Raw genomic sequence first — 18,507 nt, 5'->3', positions numbered from 1 at the left:
CTCCTCGCTCTTTTGTTTGGGTTTTAACCCTGTGTTTTTGTTACGCGTTTGTTTGGTCTTCGTCCCCGTGCCCTTACACGGCACGCCGTAATTTGAGGGATATATAAACCCATATTAAGCATTCCTGCGTCTGTCTCCCGAATCATTCATACCAACGTGACAGCCAGTACATCACTTCCTGTTTCACGAGGGTATAAAAAATGAGGTAACACGCATGTAATATCCCTTTGTCATCAAACACCATAAAGAAAACAAAAGAACTAGCAGTTCAAAAGAGACAGATGGTCGTAGACCTTCATAAACTTGGTAATAGCTACAGGAAGATACACCAACGATTGAATATACCACTGAGCACTGTCAGGGCAATTATTAAAACATTCAAAAGATATGGAACAGTTGAAATCCTCACGGGTGAGGGACGCAAATTAATTTTGCCCCCCAGGATAGGGAGGAGGATGGTGAGAAAAGCAACAAAATTCCCAAGAATCACTGTGAAAGAATTGCAGGCCTTGGTGGCGTCTTGGGGTCACCAGGTTTTAAAAAGCACCATCAGACGCCACCTCCACAACCACAGGCTCTTTGGAAGGGTTGCCAGAAGAAAGCTCTTTCTCACCCCCAGAAACAGACGCAAGCGCATTGGAGTTTGCCAAGCGTCATTTAAATTATGACTGGAATAAGGTGCTCTGGTCAGATGAGACCAACATTTAACGTTTTGGTCAGATACAGCACCGGCATGTTTGGTGTCGAAACAGAGATGCATACAAGGCGAGGCACCTTATACCCATGATGAAATATGGTGGTGGGTCAGTGATGTTTTGGGTCTGTTTTAATTGCAGAGGTCCAGGGGCACTAGTTAAGATTGATGGCATAATGAATTCCACCAAGCATCAGGCAATTTTGGCTGACCATCTGGTTGCCTCTGCCAGAAGGCTGGGACTTGGCCGTAGTTGGACTTTCCAACAAGACAATGAACCAAAACATACCTCAAGATCCACACTGAAATGGTTCTGTGACAACAAAATCAATGTTCTGTCATGGTCATCTCAGTCGCCGTACCTCAATCCAATCCAAAACCTGTGGGCTGAGTTGAAGAGGGCAGTTGATAAGCACAAACCCAAGAATGTGAAGGATCTTGAAAGGATCTGCATAGAGGAAGGGTCCAAAATCCCTCCAAATGTGTTCCTCCTTGTCAAACATTACAGGAAAAGACTCCATGCTGTTATCCTTGCCAGTGGTGGTTGCACTAAGTACTAAATGAGGAGTGCCAATAATTATGAAACTGTAACGGTTTTCTTCTGTGGAAGAAGGAGAGGACCAAAGTGCAGCGTGATTAGTGTTCATCATGTTTTAATGAATAATCAAAAACTGAACACTACAAATTACAAAACAACAAACGTGAAAACCGAAACAGTTCTATCTGGTGCAGACACACAAAGACTGAAGACAACCACCCACCAAAACCCAACACAAAACAGGCTACCTAAATATGGTTCCCAATCAGGGACAACGATTGACAGCTGCCTCTGATTGAGAACCATATCAATATCAAGCCAAACACAGAAATAGCAAAACATAGAAATACAAACATAGACTGCCCACCCCAACTCACGCCCTGACCATACTAAATAAAGACAAAACAAAGGAAATAAAGGTCAGAACGTGACAGAAACCTTGAATTTGGTGAAATGTATTTTGTATTAAATGTTTGTATGATTTTGGTTGGTTCCATTGAAACATTAATAAACACAGTATTTCTCACATGTTGGTCTTTTGAGTTTATCTCTATAATTATATTGTTTATATTTTTTAAAGTATTGTTTGTGCATTGCCAGTCAGGGGTGGCAATAATTTCAGAGCCCACTGTATATATTTTGCTGACACACTTTTTTATTCTCATTGCAACCTTCCAGACATGACATGACAGTGTCACCAGGAATACGACATTCCCGTAGCGGATCCTCTGTTCGGACCACCACCCAGGACAATGGAGCTAATTCCAGTAGGCGATCCAAAATAACAACGCCGCAGAAGGGGCAGACTTAGTGGCCACCTGGCCAGGCTCCGTAGCCCTGCACATCGCACACCGCTCCTGAGTATACCACTAGTCTCTTGACAACAAGGTAGACAAAATTCGAGCTAGGGTTGCCTTCCAGAGAGACATCAAAGATTGTAACATTCTCTGTTTCACGGAAACATGGCTCTCTCGGGATATGTTGTCGGAATCAGTTCAGCTACCAGGCTTCTCCATGCATCGTGCCGACATAGATAGACACCTCTCTGGAAAAAGGAAGGGCGAGGGTGCACGCTTTATGATTAATGTAATCACAACAACATACAGGAACTCAAGTCCTTCTGCTCACCCGATCTAGAATTCCTTACAATCAAGTGCAGGCCATTTTACCTACCAAGAGAATTCTCGTCAGTTATATTCACAGCTGTGTACATTGCCCCTCAAGCAGACACCAAGACGGCCATCAAGGAACTTCACTGGACTATATGCAAACGGGAAACCATTCATCCTGAGGATGCATTTCTTGTAGCTGGAGATTTTAACAAAGCAAATTTGAGAACAAGTCTACCAAAATTCTTCCAGCATATTGATTGCGTTAAGCGCAACACCCTCGACCAATGATACTCTAATTTTTGTGATGCATACAAAGCCCTCCCCCGCCCTCCCTTCGGCAAATCCGACCACGACGCCATCTTGCTCCTTCCGTCTTAACTCAAACAGGATGTACCAGTGACGAGAACCATTCAACGCTGGTCCGACCAATCGGAAGCCATGCTTCAAGATTGTTTTGATCACGTGGACTGGAATATGTTCCGGTCAGCCTCAGAGAACAACATCGACCTATTCGCTGACTCGGTGAGTGCGTTTATAAAGAAGTGTATTGGAGATGTTGTACCCACTGTGACTATATAAACCTACCCTAACCAGAAACCGTGGATGGATGGCGGCATTCACGCAAAACTGAAAGCGTGATCCACCGCATTTAACCATGGAAAGAGGTCTGGGTATATGTCTGAATATAAACAGTGTAGCTATTCCCTCCTCAAGGCAATCAAACAAGTGAAATGCCAGTACAGGGACAAGGTGGAGTCGCAATTCAACGGCTCAGACACGAGACGTGGCAGGGTCTACAGGAAATCACAGACTACAAAAAGAAATCCAGCCACGTCACGGACAACGACGTCACGCATCCAGACAAACTAAATACCTTCTTTTCCCGCTTTGCCCGACAGTGCCACCATCGCGGCCCGCTAACAAGGACTGTGCCCCCCCTCTCCTTCTCAGTGGCTGATGTGAGTAAAACATTTAAATGTGTTAACTATTGCAAGGCTGCTGGCCCAGACGGCATCCCTAGCCGCGTCCTCAAAGCATGTGCAGACCAGCTGGCTGGTGTGTTTACGGACATATTCAATTGCTCCCTATCCCAGTCTGTTGTCCCCACATGCTTCAAGATGGCCACCATTGTTCCTGTACCCAAGATGGCAAAGATTACTGAACTAAATGACTACCGCTCCGTAGCGTTCACTTCTGTCATCATGAATGTATGTAACTGTCTGTCTGTCTGTCTGTCTGTCTGTCTGTCTGTCTGTCTGTCTGTCTGTCTGTCTGTCTGTCTGTCTGTCTGTCTGTCTGTCTGTCTGTCTGTCTGTCTGTCTGTCTGTCTGTCTGTCTGTCTGTCTGTCTGTCTGTCTGTCTGTCGCTCTCTCTCTCGCTCGCTCGCTCTCTCTCCATCGTCACATAATTATCTTCTCTGGAAGAACTGCACACGCCTCTATCTTTAATTACAATCACACAGATGGGGGCTTTAGCAAGGGGTGAAAGAGAGGGCTGTAGGCTGGCTCCTGTGCTGTGCCTCCAGTTTATTTTCAATGTTTTTCTACAAATGGCATTAATGTTGTCTGACTAACTCCCACAGCATACAGTTTATTCTCTGTTAAGTAAAGAAGAACACATTCTTGCTATTGCAGAAGTAGTTTACAAAGGCTTTTGATAGGAGAAATGGGGATGTGTTTTGACCTGACACAGTGGCTCCCCAATGCAATGTTCTAAATGTGGATTTCAGTCTGACCATATGGGCTGCTCTGATCCCTGCTGCCAATACACACTTTGCAGCACAGGATTGTGGGTTCGATTCCCACGGGGGGCCATTGCTAAAAAGTATGAAAAATGTATGCACTCACAACTGTAATTCACTCTGGATAAGAGCGTCTTCTGAATGACTCAAATGTAAATATAAAAATGTGTTTACATGCTTGTGTGTGTACATGCGCACACTAATGTATGTGTTAACATCATTTACGCTAAACATATGAGAGATAATGGCAGCTGGCATGGTCTTTGGTCCTTGAACATCAACCAACCTGAGCCTGCCACCCCTGTTTGAATGGGGTCATTGATCATATACCGCACATGTTCTCAGCTTTCACTATTTGTCATTTACTGTAACATTCATCTCCTGACGCAAACAACATAGGCAGGCAGCATGGCAGTACATCACCTGACACCTGGCATCATACAGTAGTACCACTATACAGTACATCATCTGACACCTGGCATCATAGTACCACTATACAGTACATCACCTTCCGCCTGGCATCATAGTACCACTATACAGTACATCAGGCCTCTGTAGAGCATCTGTTTGTGTGCATTTTACGTTAAAGACGTAAAGACCTTATCCATAAGCACACACTCCCCCGAACATGTACACACACACACACACACACACACACACACACACACACACACACACACACACACACACACACACACACACACACACACACACACACACACACACACACACACACACACACACACACACACACACGCCAATGCGCCCACACACAGACACACAAACACTCACAAAAGTAAACACTGTACAATAGGCCTACATGTGGAATGCACACAGGTCATGTGATATGACTGTACATTCCAGCAGCCTGGCTAGGATGTCTACAGTAAATTGTTAAGAAACAATGATCTTCCTATTTTAGCATTCAGCCAGTAAAACACAAACCATAAGCTTTGGGAACGTTTTCTGTCTCCAGCGACGAACCTACGGAGACCCAATCAACCTGCATACATACAGGAACAGAGCCAGCACATCCGTATAGAATAATGACTAGTGCATAGAGATCCTATTAAATTAGAATTCAAATTCCTAATTCTATGGACAAGTATTTGACAGTTCACAGACAGTGCACACAGGGATTTAAAACAACAATATAACTGGCATAATGATGAGGTAAAATGGATAGTCCATTTATCTTTGATTAGATTTTTGATGCAGTGATTCATTCCCTTGGCTAGCTATTTCATTATTCTTTCTAATTACCTGTACCGATTCGCCCATCAACGCTCGCTACACTGGCAAAACATAATTGCTTCTGCCATAAATCAAGAAACATTTCAGGGTAGTCTGGAGAGTTCCCACCCTGGTCCATTAATATATACGGTACACACTGAAAAAGTCAGGTTTATGTTCGTATTGATAAACCCACTCATTAATTTTGATATTAATTCCGATTTGTTCAATTACAAACAACAATCACACTCGCTGTCATCTTCTCCAGATGGAATATCAGATCAGCAGTGCTTGTTAATTCAGTCAATTCAGTTTTACATCGTGTCCATACATTTGAGCAGCCGATCCGTACAGTTTTACATCGTGTCCATACATTTGAGCAGCCGTCCGTACAGTTTTACATCGTGTCCATACATTTGAGCAGCCGTCCGTACAGTTTTACATCGTGTCCATACATTTGAGCAGCCGTCCGTACAGTTTTACATCGTGTCCATACATTTGAGCAGCCGTCCGTACAGTTTTACATCGTGTCCATACAATTGAGCAGCCGATCCGTACAGCCAGCTCAACTCAGGGCCAATGTGTTGGGTTGCTGTTCAACAGACAAACTCCCTCAAGAGTGTCTGTTTGGTCCAACTTGCTTCTGAGACCAGAGTGGTTCAGAATGATGAATTATAGGTAGAGAAAGACTTGTGTATGAAAGTCAGGAAGCACATGGTCTCTTAATGAGGCTTGTTGCTAATAAACACTCCATTCCATCGGCTGGCTCAGCTGCCTCCCTTTAGCGAGACTGTTTTAATCTGGGAAAAACAAAACAAAAACGCCAACAAGCCATTTGAAACTTAACAGCATAGATTCCAGTCCACTGAGTTATTAATATTGCAATTGACTTTAAGGCATTAGGCAAATCAACGGCCCCGGTTGTACTGCAGGAGAAGTGGGCGAATCAAAATGAGCTAAGGCAGACAGCACTGGGTCTTAGGTGTTTGACTGAGGTCAAAGTGATAATGTATGAACTTACTGGCACATTCTCAGGGCAGGCAGCACTGTATTAGAAGTCAGTGTAATATGTCTCTTATGACCGAAAAGAGCTTCTGGACATCAGAACTGGGATTACTCACCTCAAATTGGACGAGTTCTTCCTCAATGAGTCAGACGCGAGGGATATACTATGGACACCCGACCAGGCCCAGATCCTGGTGATTCACTGGAAAAGGAAACGTAGGTTTCGCAGAAAGAGATCAGGATGCCTTGTGAGGATCAAGCGACGAGTAGCTAATCTGCCCTTGCTTTCCGTTCTGCTAGTTAACGTTCAATCGCTGGAAAATAAATGGGACAAACTAAAAGCACGTATATCCTACCAACGGGACATTAAAAACTGTAATATCTTGTTTCACCGAGTCGTGGCTGAACGACGACATGAAGGACATACAGCTGGCGGGTTATACACTATATCGGCAGAACTGAACAGCAGCCTCTGGTAAGACACGGGGTGGGGGCCTATGCATATTTGTAAACAATAGCTGGTGCACGATATCTAAGGAAGTCTCAGGGTTTTGCTCGCCTGAGGAAGAGTATCTCATGATAAGCTGCAGACCACACTATCTACCTAGAAAGTTTTCATCTGTATTTTTCGTAGCTGTCTACATACCACCACAGACAGAGGCTGGCACTAAAACCACACTCAATGAGCTATATTCTGCCATAAGCAAACAGGTATATGCTCATCCAGGGGCGGCGCTCCTAGTGGCCGGGGATCTTAATGCAGGGAAACTTAAATCTGTTTTACCTAATTTCTATCAACATGTTAAATGTGCAACCAGAGAGGAAAAAATTCTAGACCAACTTTACTCCACACACAGAGACGCGTACAAAGCTCTCCATCGCCCTCCATTTGGCAAATCTGACCTTAACTCTATCCTCCTGATTCATGCTTACAAGCAAAAATTAAAGCAGGAAGCACCAGTGACTCGGTCTATAAAAAAGTGGTCAGATGAAGCAGACGCTAAACTACAGGACTGTTTTGCTAGCACAGACTGGAATAATTTTCCATGATTCTTCCGATGGCATTGAGGAGTACAACAAACCAGTCACTGGCTTTATCAATAAGCGCATCGAGGACGTTGTCCCCACAGTGACTGTACGTACATACCCCAACCAGAAGCCATGGATTTCAGGCAACATTCGCACTGAGCTAAAGGGTAGAGCTGCCGCTTTCAAGGAGCGGGGCTCTAACCTGGAAGCTTATAAGAAATCCCGCTATGCCCTCCGATGAACCATCAAATAGGCAAAGCATCAATACAGGACTAAGATCAAATCGTACTACACCGGCTCCGACGCTCGTCGGATGTGGCAGTGCTTGCAAACTATTACAGACTACACAGGAAGCACATCCGAGAGAAGCCCAGTGACACGAGCCTACCAGATGAGCTAAATAACTTCTATGCTGAAAAGATTTGGCATGGGTCCTCAGATCCTCAAAAGGTTTTACAGCTGCACCATCGAGAGCATCCTGGCGGGTTGCATCACTGCCAGGTATGGCAACTGCTCGGCCTCAGACCGCAAGGCACTACAGAGGGTAGCGCGTACGGCCCAGTACATCACCGGGGCCAAGCTTCCTGCCATCCAGGACCTCTATACCAGAGGAAGGCCCTAAAAATTGTCAAAGACTCCAGCCACCCTAGTCATAGACTGTTCTCTCTGCTACGGCACAGCAAGCGTTACCGGAGCGCTAAGTCTAGATACAAGAGGCTACTAAACAGCTTGTACCCCCAAGCCATAACACTCCTGAACAGCTAATAAAATGGCTACCCCCCCTCCCACGCTGCTGCTACTCTCTGTTATTATCTATGCATAGCCACTTTAAAAACTCTACCTACATGTACATAATTACCTAATTTACCTCGACACTGGTGCTCCCCGCACATTGACACATTGACTCTATACCGGTACCCTCTGTATATAGCCTTGCTATTGTTATTTACTGCTGCTCTTTAAAACTTCTTAGGGATAGGAGTCCCGCTCACTTCCAGTGAAACTGTAGGGCATGCAATTCAAATAAATAATCATAAATATTATGGATTTTAAACATTTATGTACATATAAGTGTCTTAAATCAGCTGAAAGCTTAAATTCTTGTTAATCCAACTGCACTTTCCGATTTACAGTAGCTATTACAGCGAAAACATGCCATGCGATTGTTTGAGGATGGCGCCCCACACATCAAAATATTTTTCCACCCTCACAGGTTTCATAAATTCACATATAACGATTAAATATTCAAGTACTTTTTGAAAATCTTCCTCTGATTTGTCATCCAAAGGCTCCGAGCTATAACATGTAGTTTCGTTTTGTTAGATAAAATCCTTCTTTATATCCCAAAAAGTATGTTTAGTTGGCACCATCGATTTGAGTAATCCACCTGTTCAACTTGCAAAGAAAGGAATCTGAAAATCTACCACTAAACTTAGTTTTATTAACAAGTCAAAATATGTTTCTATTTACTCCTCAGATACCCTAAAATGTAATCAAACTGTAATATTTCTTACAGAAAGAAGTATGTTCAATAGGAAACCGATTTTAGCAGGTGTGTAATGTCTTCATCTAAAATTGATATTTCTTATTCGTTTTTTAAGTTACATGTCTGAAACCTTGAACATAGACTGCTGACACCCTGTGGAAGACATAAGAATTGCATCCAGGGAGCTAATTTTCAATATGACCTTTTTTCTTGCATTTCTAAGAGGATGGTCTCTCCAAAAAAAATAAATTCTGGTTGGTTTTTCTTGGGATTTTCTCCTACCATATATATTGTGTTATATTTTCCTACATGATTTTAACATTTATACAACCTTCAAAGTGTTTTCTTTCCAATGGTACCAATTATATGCATATCCTGGCTTCAGGGCCTGAGCTACAAGCAGTTTGCTTTGGGCACATCATTCAGACAGGAAGTGGAGAGAAAAGGGGCCTAGCCTTAAGAACTTATCATATGATAAATGCTACTGTAGGCACAACATTACCTAGTGCAGGTATTCCAAAACTGAGGTACGCTTACCCCTGCAATGTCGTCAGGGGTACGCCAAATAAAATGTGATTCACATTTTTTTCTTTTTTTCTTTTCTTCACATTATACATTTGCTATACATTTTGGTGAGTTATTTTTCTCCGCATTAGTAACCTCGGTTCACTGCCAAAAATAAAATGAAACCATTTAGTGTACAGCGAAAATAACAACACAATGTCAAGTACAGGTAGCCAAGTCAAATAATTAACATCCAATCACATTAACCATTACTGCTGCTCATGTTGGTACTGATGGTGCAAAAGCCATTACAGGAAGACATAGTGGAGTGGTAACGTGCACAAGCAGTTGCTCCCGACACATTTGGGTACACTGCAGCATCCACCGGGAGGCTCTTGCTGCCAAGGGAATGCCTGACAACTTGAAAGACATTTTGGACACTACAGTGAAAATGGTTAACTTTGTTAAAGCAAACCCCTGAACTTTCGTGTATTTTCTGCACTATGCAATGATATGGGCAGCAACCAAGTAACGCTTTTACAACATACAGAAGTGTACTGGTTATCAAGGGGCAAACTATTGACAAGTTTTTTTTTAACTTGAGAGACGAGCTTAAAGTTTTCTTTACTGACCATAATTTTCACTTGTCTGACCGCTTGCATGATGACGAGTATCTCACACGACTGACCTATCTGGGTGATGTTTTTTCTCGCCTGAATGATCTGAATCTAGGATTACGGGACTCTCCGCAACTATATTCAATGTGCGGGACAAAATTGAGGCTATGATTAAGAAGTTGGAGCTCTTCTCTGTCTGCATTAACAAGGACAACACATGGGTCTTTCCATCATTGTATGAATGTTTGTGTGCAAATGAACTCAAGCTTACAGACAATGTCAAATGTGATATAGCAAAGCACATGAGTGAGTTGGGTGCGCAATTATGCAGGTACTTTCCTGAAACAGATGACACAAACAACTGGATTCATTATCCCTTTCATGCCCTGCCTCCAGTCCACTTACCGATATCTGATCAAGAGAGCCTCATCGAAATTGCAACAAGAGGTTCTGTGAAAATTTGATTTAATCAGAAGCCACTGCCAGATTTTTGGACTGGGCTGCGCTCAGAGTATCCTGCCTTGGAAAATCGCGCTGTTCAGACACTGATGCCCTTTGCAACCACGTACCTATGTGAGAGTGGATTCTCAGACCTCACTAGCATGAAAACTAAATACAGGCACAGACTGTGTGTGGAAAATGATTTAAGACTGAGACTCTCCAATACAACCCAACATTGCAGAGTTATGTGCATCCTTTCAAGCACACCCTTCTCATTAACCTGTGGTGAGTTATTCACAATTTTCGATGAACAAATAAGGTTAATATGTAAGATGGTTAAATAAAGAGCAAAATTATTGATTATTATTATTTTATTATGTGTGCCCTGGTCCTATAAGAGCTCTTTGTCACTTCCCACGAGCCAGGTTGTGACAAAAACTCACACTCATTCTTATGTTTAATAAATGTATCTTATAGTGTGTGTGTGGCAGGCATTCAAAATGTGAGAGTGCGCTGATCCTGATGCTAGAGGGGGTACGCAGCTGGAGGTTGAATGTTTGAAGGAGTACAGGACTATAAAAAGTTTGGGAACCACTGGCCTAGTGGATTAGAAAAAGTAAGATCAGGACTACCTGGATCAGGACTACCTGGCCTGATGACTCCTTGTTGTCCCCAGTCCACCTGGTCGTGCTGCTGCTCCAGTTTCAACTGTTCTGCCTGCGGCTATGGAACCCTGACCTGTTCACCAGATGTGCAACCTGTCCCAGACCTGCTGTTTTCATTTCTCTAGAGACAGCAGGAGTGGTAGAGATACTCTAAATGATCGGCTATGAAAAGCCAATCATTTACTCCTGAGGTGCTGACCTGTTGCACTCTCTACAACCACTGTGATTATTAATATTTGACACTGCTGGTCATCTATGAACATTTTAACATCTTGGCCATGTTCTGTTATAATCTCCACCCGGCACAGCCAGAAGAGGACTGGCCACCCCTCATAGCCTGGTTCCTCTCTAGGTTTCTTCCTAGGTTCTGGCCTTTCTAGGGAGTTTTTCCTAGCCACCGTGCTTCTACATGTGCATTGCTTGCTGTTTGGGTTTCTGTAAAGAAGGGCTTTATAAATACATTTGATTGATTTGATTGAAGATACCATGAAAGAACCTCCATTATAAGTGGACACAAGGCTGAACAGTGAAAACCCCAGACCTTCTCTAACACCTCCTACCTGCTCAAATAGCGCAGTGAACTCTACATTTGGCCCTTGGCGACTGCTGCCTTGGAGTGGGTGTCTATTTGCACTCTCTCTACCATTTCCTTTGGTCTGGGTATTTTTACAGTAGATACACCGCCGTTGATGTCCATGATCTGTCTGACCTCTGGGTTTTCTTGCGTAATAGCATCTCTTCTGACCGCAGTACATCTCTAAAGGACTCAGCAGACCATGTCTGTGCCCCAAATGACACCCTATTCCTTATATGGTGCACGACATTTGATCAGGGCCCATGGGGCTCTGGTCTAAAGGAGTGCACTATGCAGGGAATAGGGTGCCACTTGGGACGCAGTCCATGGCTGACTCCTGTGAACCACATCCAGCCGGAGAGCAGCTTCAGAGGATGAGAATGTTCTGTACACTCATCTAAAAGCTTCCGTTCAAGGGTGGGAAAACAGGTGGTGGAGACTCAATGGCTCATGTGTTTTTCTGTTCAGACTAGGCACCACATGTGCTATGGGTAACACAGTTCAGGAGCTTTTCCTGACTATGTGACTGAGCCGTCACTTGAAAAACTCCAGTCCCATATTATATTGGACATTTCTACTGTTTTATTAAGTTCTTAACATTGTAGGTCTCCACTGAATAAGGTAAATCCGCTTTTAGTTTTCACGCTCCACATTTTTTGAATCACTAACAAAATTCATTACATTTGGATTCCCTGGTGCCACTAGGGCATTTTAAAACCCTGATGATGAGTTCACAGAGGTGTGCAATTGTTTTGAGTGATTGATTTAGTAACTTGTTTATAAAGGCTGTGATGTTGGTGATGTTCTGGTGTAGTGTACATCTTATTTTATCTTGTTAGATTTTTTTATCCATTGCTTTGTGGTCTCAGGGTACCATTGAAAAAGAGATCCTGGTCTCAACTGGGCTCCCCTGATTAAATAAAAGTTAATAAAAGGATATCGTATACAGTACGGTGTACATTTCTGTAGCATACTGGAACATGGGATGCATGCTCAATTACAGTGTCTTAAAAACATCCAAATTGTGGCATTTCTTGTCAAATGTCAATTTGATTTGGTGCTCAACATGGAAAATGAAGCTTATTAGCCTCTCCTCTCCATCCGGTCACTTTCACAGGTTTGAGAGAGTCATGCAGAGACACTGTGAGCTGGAAGAGTACGGTGTGTCTGGCAGACTGCCAGGCTAATACGGCTAAAAGGCCTCAGAGCTAGATTGTGTCTGGCTTAGCTGTCCTCATTCTGAAAACACAAAACAGGAACAGGTCACAGGGAATGTTTGGTAGAGAAGGAGAAAGAAGGCAGAGCAATGGAGATAATACAATAATATACCATACACATTTTATTAAAATATGTTTTTTCGCTGCTGTAATATTAAGAGCTGTATTAGTAATAGTAATATTCGTAGTTGTAGGAGTTGCAGTATTCCTAGTAGCAGCAGCAGCAGCAGCAGCAGCAGCAGCAGCAGCAGCAGCAGCAGCAGCAGTAATAGTAGTAGTAGTAATAGTAGTCGTAGTAGTAGTAGTAGTAGTCATAGTGGTTTCATAGTTGTAGTCATAATAGTAGTAGTAGTAGTAGTAATAGTAGAAGTATTGGTATCATAGTAGTAGTAGTAGTAATAGTAGTAGTAGTAGTATTGGTATCATAGTTGTTGTTATAATAGTAGTAGTAGTAGTATGAACAGCAGTGGGTCACCAGAGGTGGATAAGGTGGCTACTGAATGATTCCCTAAGCCTGTCTGTTTCAGCAGCAGACTTCTCTCTCCACAAACCAAATCAGCACCTTTTGTAATGTGATTCATATTCAGCAGGAACCCTCATTACGTTCCGCAGATAAAGCCAATTATTTCAAAGCTGCTTGTCATGCAGAGCATGAGAACAAAAGGGATAGATTCAAGTGTATGAATAACAACCGAGGAGCCAATGTGTTACCTAGCGTGTTACCTACTCTGAGCCTAGCAGGATAGACACATGGCCTATTATCATGCAGTTGTGAAGTTCAATAGAGCAATGTATTTGTTTCTCGTTCATTAACATTGCATGTTAAACAGTAGTCCACGTGTCTTGTTTTATCTCATCTTACATTTGAATGAAATGGAAAATTAATTTAGATTTTTCATTTACACGTTCCCATTCTGTTGGAATGGTTTGAATTAGAATGGTTTCAATTAAGATCCTTCACTAAAACATCTGATTGGTTCTGGGGGAAAGGCTCCATGTACAAAGGATGTTGCCATTTTAGATTTGGAGATTTGAGGAAGTCATGGTGGGACTATTGAGTGCTACAATCAATGTAGAAATGTGTTTTGTGGGTATTACCAATGGGGATAACAGCATTAAAATACCGTTACCAATGTGGGCAAGTTTGAAACGAGAGTGATGCCCCTGATAAATAAATGTAAAGCTGGTGACTAGGTAATCTCACCCCAGCCAGCTCGTAGCAATTGAGCCTGACGAGGTTAGCAACCTCACTGGCCTGATAAAGCACGTAAACCATATATGTAAAATGAAGAATGCACTATGCTACTACTTGAAGGCCTTGATTTCAGAACAGTTGCCTGAAGAAATAACATGGATTGAAAAATAAAAATGTGTACTGGGACTATCAACCTCTATCTGTAAAATATATATCTGACTCAACCTTAAAATATCTCATCAAGGAATTGACTCTAGTGCCAGAAAACATTTACAAGCCTTTTGCTCTTTGTACCCCTACCATTTTCCAAGCGAGCATTTTGCAGTCAATAAATGTTTTACAGTTTTAGCCCACATCTGATTGTATTGGAAAGTCAAACAAATCAAAGAGTATAAATCTGCGCTTGGCTCCTCTGAGGAGAGAGACCAGGGATTTATTTTTTTGGAAGGCCTACTTCTGGGTTACTCTAATCAAGAGAAAGTGCTCAGGGATTGGCTCTGTTTGGCTGTAATTTACTAGAATCGTGATTTATTTGGAATAACTGATCAGGCAGCAGTTGGTCTCTAGTAGGAAGGGCAATGGCAAACTTTTCAGCCATTGAAGTCAGATACTTGAAATTAAGACGTTTGGCGGAAAATAGTGTAAAAAATAAATTAAAAGCATTAAAATATTTTACTTCTTTTAATTAATTGTTTACACTATTTCCCGCCAAACGTCTTAATTTCAAGTATCTGACTTCAATGGCTGAAAAGTTTGCCATTGCCCTTTTATATTATAAAGGGTACAAAACTATTACAGTATGTACATGATATTTGCATAGGCAGGTACAGTACATACACATTTAACATAATAGGCTACTTCCACCTGTGATACCTGTTTGCATTTTGTGTAATTACACTGAGGTCAGTCTAAGACATCTCTGATGAGGTTGGACTTGAAATCAATTAGCACTCAATCAAGTCATATACCAATAATAATTGATACACCTTTTTCTGGCTGTTGTTGTGATTAGTAGAGGGAAGTGTATCGGTTATTTTAATTTCAATAAATGCTTATTGGGAGTATGGTAGCTCAATCAACATGACTATTTATTCTATGTATGATTTATTCTGTTGGTATTAGGATAATACAATCAAACTAGAATCTGACCGGATGCAGTGCACCATATGAATTCAAATAACATTATTTTTTATATTCATGTTTATTTTATCCCTGAGACAGATCATGAATATGCCTCTAAACGTCACAACACAGTAGCGCTCTTGCTCTGAGAGAGAGGCTGAAAGAGAGAGGGAGAGGGTGGGATGCAAGACAGCATGCGAGAGCTAGCAAAAGAGAAGGGTTGGCTCACTCACCATGCAGTCAGGCAGCGCGAGCATCGGAACCGTTTGACAGCATTTGATGACAAAACCCGTTCTGAACTTCTATCTATCGGCACCTCAACGTTCTATTGCGACCAATGTTGGATTGATGGGAGAAACTCGCTGCATATTTGAGGGAGGCATGTGCACATTTCAAGACACATCCAAATCTATTTCAGGATCAGGGCGAATCCAGTGACCACAACGCCTTTGAGAGAGGAAATGTCAAAGCAGTAATAGAGTATGCTGCTTCGCAAATACGGAATAATGCACTGTTCAGGGTGGACGAGCTGATGTTGTCCTCGTGACTGAGATTTTGACGACTTTCCACGTTGCAGTGCACGCATAGATGTTTTTCTACAGTAAATACTCGCTCCTATTTAAGACTATGGTTCGTGTCTGACGTTATTTATTTCTAGTGGACACGACAGAATACGTTCTATGTATCTTCAACAGCAGCGCTTCTGTAAAGGTACAGGCGTGCGGCGTTGCATATGATCTAAAGAGAAAGCATTGTTTTTCCAGCGTCCTTACCAACCTTGAACTTCCTCAAAACAGCATCTGCATACCACAGTCTGGGAGACTCGAAGCTTGGACGTCAACAGTAGCCCCCCCACATCAGCCCTAGAGAAGCGTTCCGCCGGCATCTCATTGGTGCTGAAAGGACAGCTCCTTGTTTCAGGACTCCCAAAGTTGACTTCCACTGAAAGCATCTGCTTTTCACTGCAATACAGCCGACAGCCGAAGTAGCTAAAGTACTCCAAATGCATTATTATTTGGCTTAACGGCTTCTGCCCAACTGTTCTATTAGGGTTCATGGCTGTGGCACGCAAAATAAAAACTTTGCTCACGGTTAACATTTTTGTTTTTGTGGGGATCATATTGTTCTCGGTATATTGTAGAATACAGGACCGTTCTGAGGAACTCATTCAGATCGGCAGGATATCAGACCAGAGACTGAGGGCCAGGAATGGCAAAGTTTCCAACTTGGTGGACAGGCAGTCCATACTTCAGAGACTGGAGCGGCTGGAGGACGTTGTCTACAACCAATTAAATGGTATGTATTATTATAACTTTAACAACATATTCAGCATATAGCTTTTACTCAAGTATGAGATATTTCTCATTTTCAGCATTGTTAACTGTGGAGTCATATCTCTGTATAGTTAAATACATCCTGAATTACTGTCATTTTACTACAGAGCAACTATAAACTGCCTATTTAAAACTATAAACAGCCTACTTTTCCAAATACATTGAATTTTATCAGACAATGGACAATAAGATAAATATGCAACTGGTATATCAGCCATTCAGACAGTATCAGTCATTATGGTACAGTTATTATGTGCAGAGTGAGTCATCCAGTGATGAATGGTGGCTCTTCATGGAGCCACAAATTATTGCCAACAAGTGAATGGGTTTTACTCAAGTAAAATCAATGCAACTGTTCCTAATCTGTGCACTTAACCTGGTCTAATCCCCATCAAAAACACCAGCCAAAAGTAGTTAGTATTGGACTCATGGAGTTGAATATTATTGAGAATCCCATAGGGGTGAAAACCCTGGCTCTGGCTACAGAGTTGTGCTTTTGTCATTCCCTTGGCCTAAATACAATAATTTTGTCTGAAATGTAAAAGATGGTCAAATTAAATGGTTCTCTAATCGAATGAAAAAACAGACTTATTTCTTTATGTTACCTTTAGTCATTGAAATGTGTTGCAGGAGGTTTGGTCTGTCTGGCAAAACAGCATCATTTAAATCATGTTAAAAACAACTACGGGCTATCTCATCTCTCATTATGCTCCATGGTCCTACTCTCTCATGAAACATGAGAGATTCAGACACTGAAAAGTCCAACATTTATTTTGAGACAGCTAATGCATGCATCACTATTTAGCATTCAGTCAATTCCACAATTACAGTAAGAATCATCCATATGTTTACATTTTTACATTTTATGTTATCAATAGTATATAGAAATCCTATACAAATTGTGAGACAAGCAGCCTGTGCCATCACTGATTTGTTTGAACTAGTGTATGCATCTAATGACAAAGTATAATTCCCTCAAACTCCCTGTTTAGTCGATGTCAACAAAAGCCAGCTTCTGCCGCTGACAAGTCGGTAAACCTCAAGGTAAAAAGGTTAACATCAAATCCTTTCCATAGACGCAGGTTCAAAAAGGATAATTCTTGTATCCACTGTATCAAACTATCATGGTAGTATTTGTGCTTGGTGCTCAGCAAACTGCCTGTTCATGTCAGAACTATTGTATTATAAACAGGATTTTGGTGAAAGTGTTGTGAAGTCAGTTTATTATTCTCTTTGTCAAAAGTGGTCAAGGACAGTCTGTATCTACTCTTAATGCTATATAGCATGGCCACAAAACACTTCTAGTTTGAGGGTTTTTATTTGATCTTATTACTATGCTTTGGTGCTGGCTGGCATCATTTTTGTACGAAAGAGGTCCCTCTGTCAGTTTGAGTTATGCTTTGCCTTTGGAGCCAGGAGGCACTGGCTCACCAAAAGTATAATGCATCCTCTCATTCAGGGGACTTTGTCTGGAGCGAGGGGCCGGGGAGCCACCATGTATTTGCCCTGGAGTGTACAGAGTCAGACAGAGTCAGACAGAGTCAAACAGAGAGACAGAGTCAGACAGAGTCAGGAGGAATCCTTCCCTTCTGTCAGCATCTCTCCATGTTTAGCATCCAGATATTTATTGACACACTTAATCATACATTTATATCCTGATTTATTTTTCGATTTTTAAATGGGGAACAGATCACTGATTGTATTCTATTGCCATTGGGATTGGCGTTACAGAGTGAGAACCTTGTGTGCCAAAAACTATTACCATGTCTGACAGTGATTTGAAGAATTAGCCCATTTTTCAGTTGTTTATTGTCCAACAATGACATACCAAGGAATTAAGGCTTAGATTAGATTTAGAAGACATTTACAAACTCTTCATCTATTACATGGCTTTGCAAAGTGATGCAGCTCCTGTGCATTGTGCAAGCATTTATTCCAGTACTGCTCAGTCAGTGATTTGGACGATGTTATCTAATTTTTTCTTTGACTCGGTGTGTGAT

The 18,507-nt window shown here is 42.0% G+C and overlaps 1 protein-coding gene across 1 annotated transcript in view; it reads left to right on the top strand.

Annotated features, from left to right (window-relative positions):
• Positions 1-16,228: 16,228 nt before the first annotated feature.
• The window catches only part of galnt9 (polypeptide N-acetylgalactosaminyltransferase 9), a 122,988-nt gene continuing 120,709 nt past the window's right edge, over positions 16,229-18,507 (top strand). The window contains exon 1 of the mRNA XM_039012819.1: positions 16,229-16,469. Coding sequence (XP_038868747.1) covers positions 16,229-16,469 — 241 coding nt within the window. The remainder of the gene's footprint in view (positions 16,470-18,507) is intronic.

Source organism: Salvelinus namaycush, chromosome 18, assembly GCF_016432855.1.
Source record: "Salvelinus namaycush isolate Seneca chromosome 18, SaNama_1.0, whole genome shotgun sequence".
Taxonomy (NCBI): domain Eukaryota; kingdom Metazoa; phylum Chordata; class Actinopteri; order Salmoniformes; family Salmonidae; genus Salvelinus; species Salvelinus namaycush.
The sequence above is the reverse complement of the archived record's forward strand: the minus strand, read 5'-3'. Positions and strand labels throughout refer to the sequence as shown.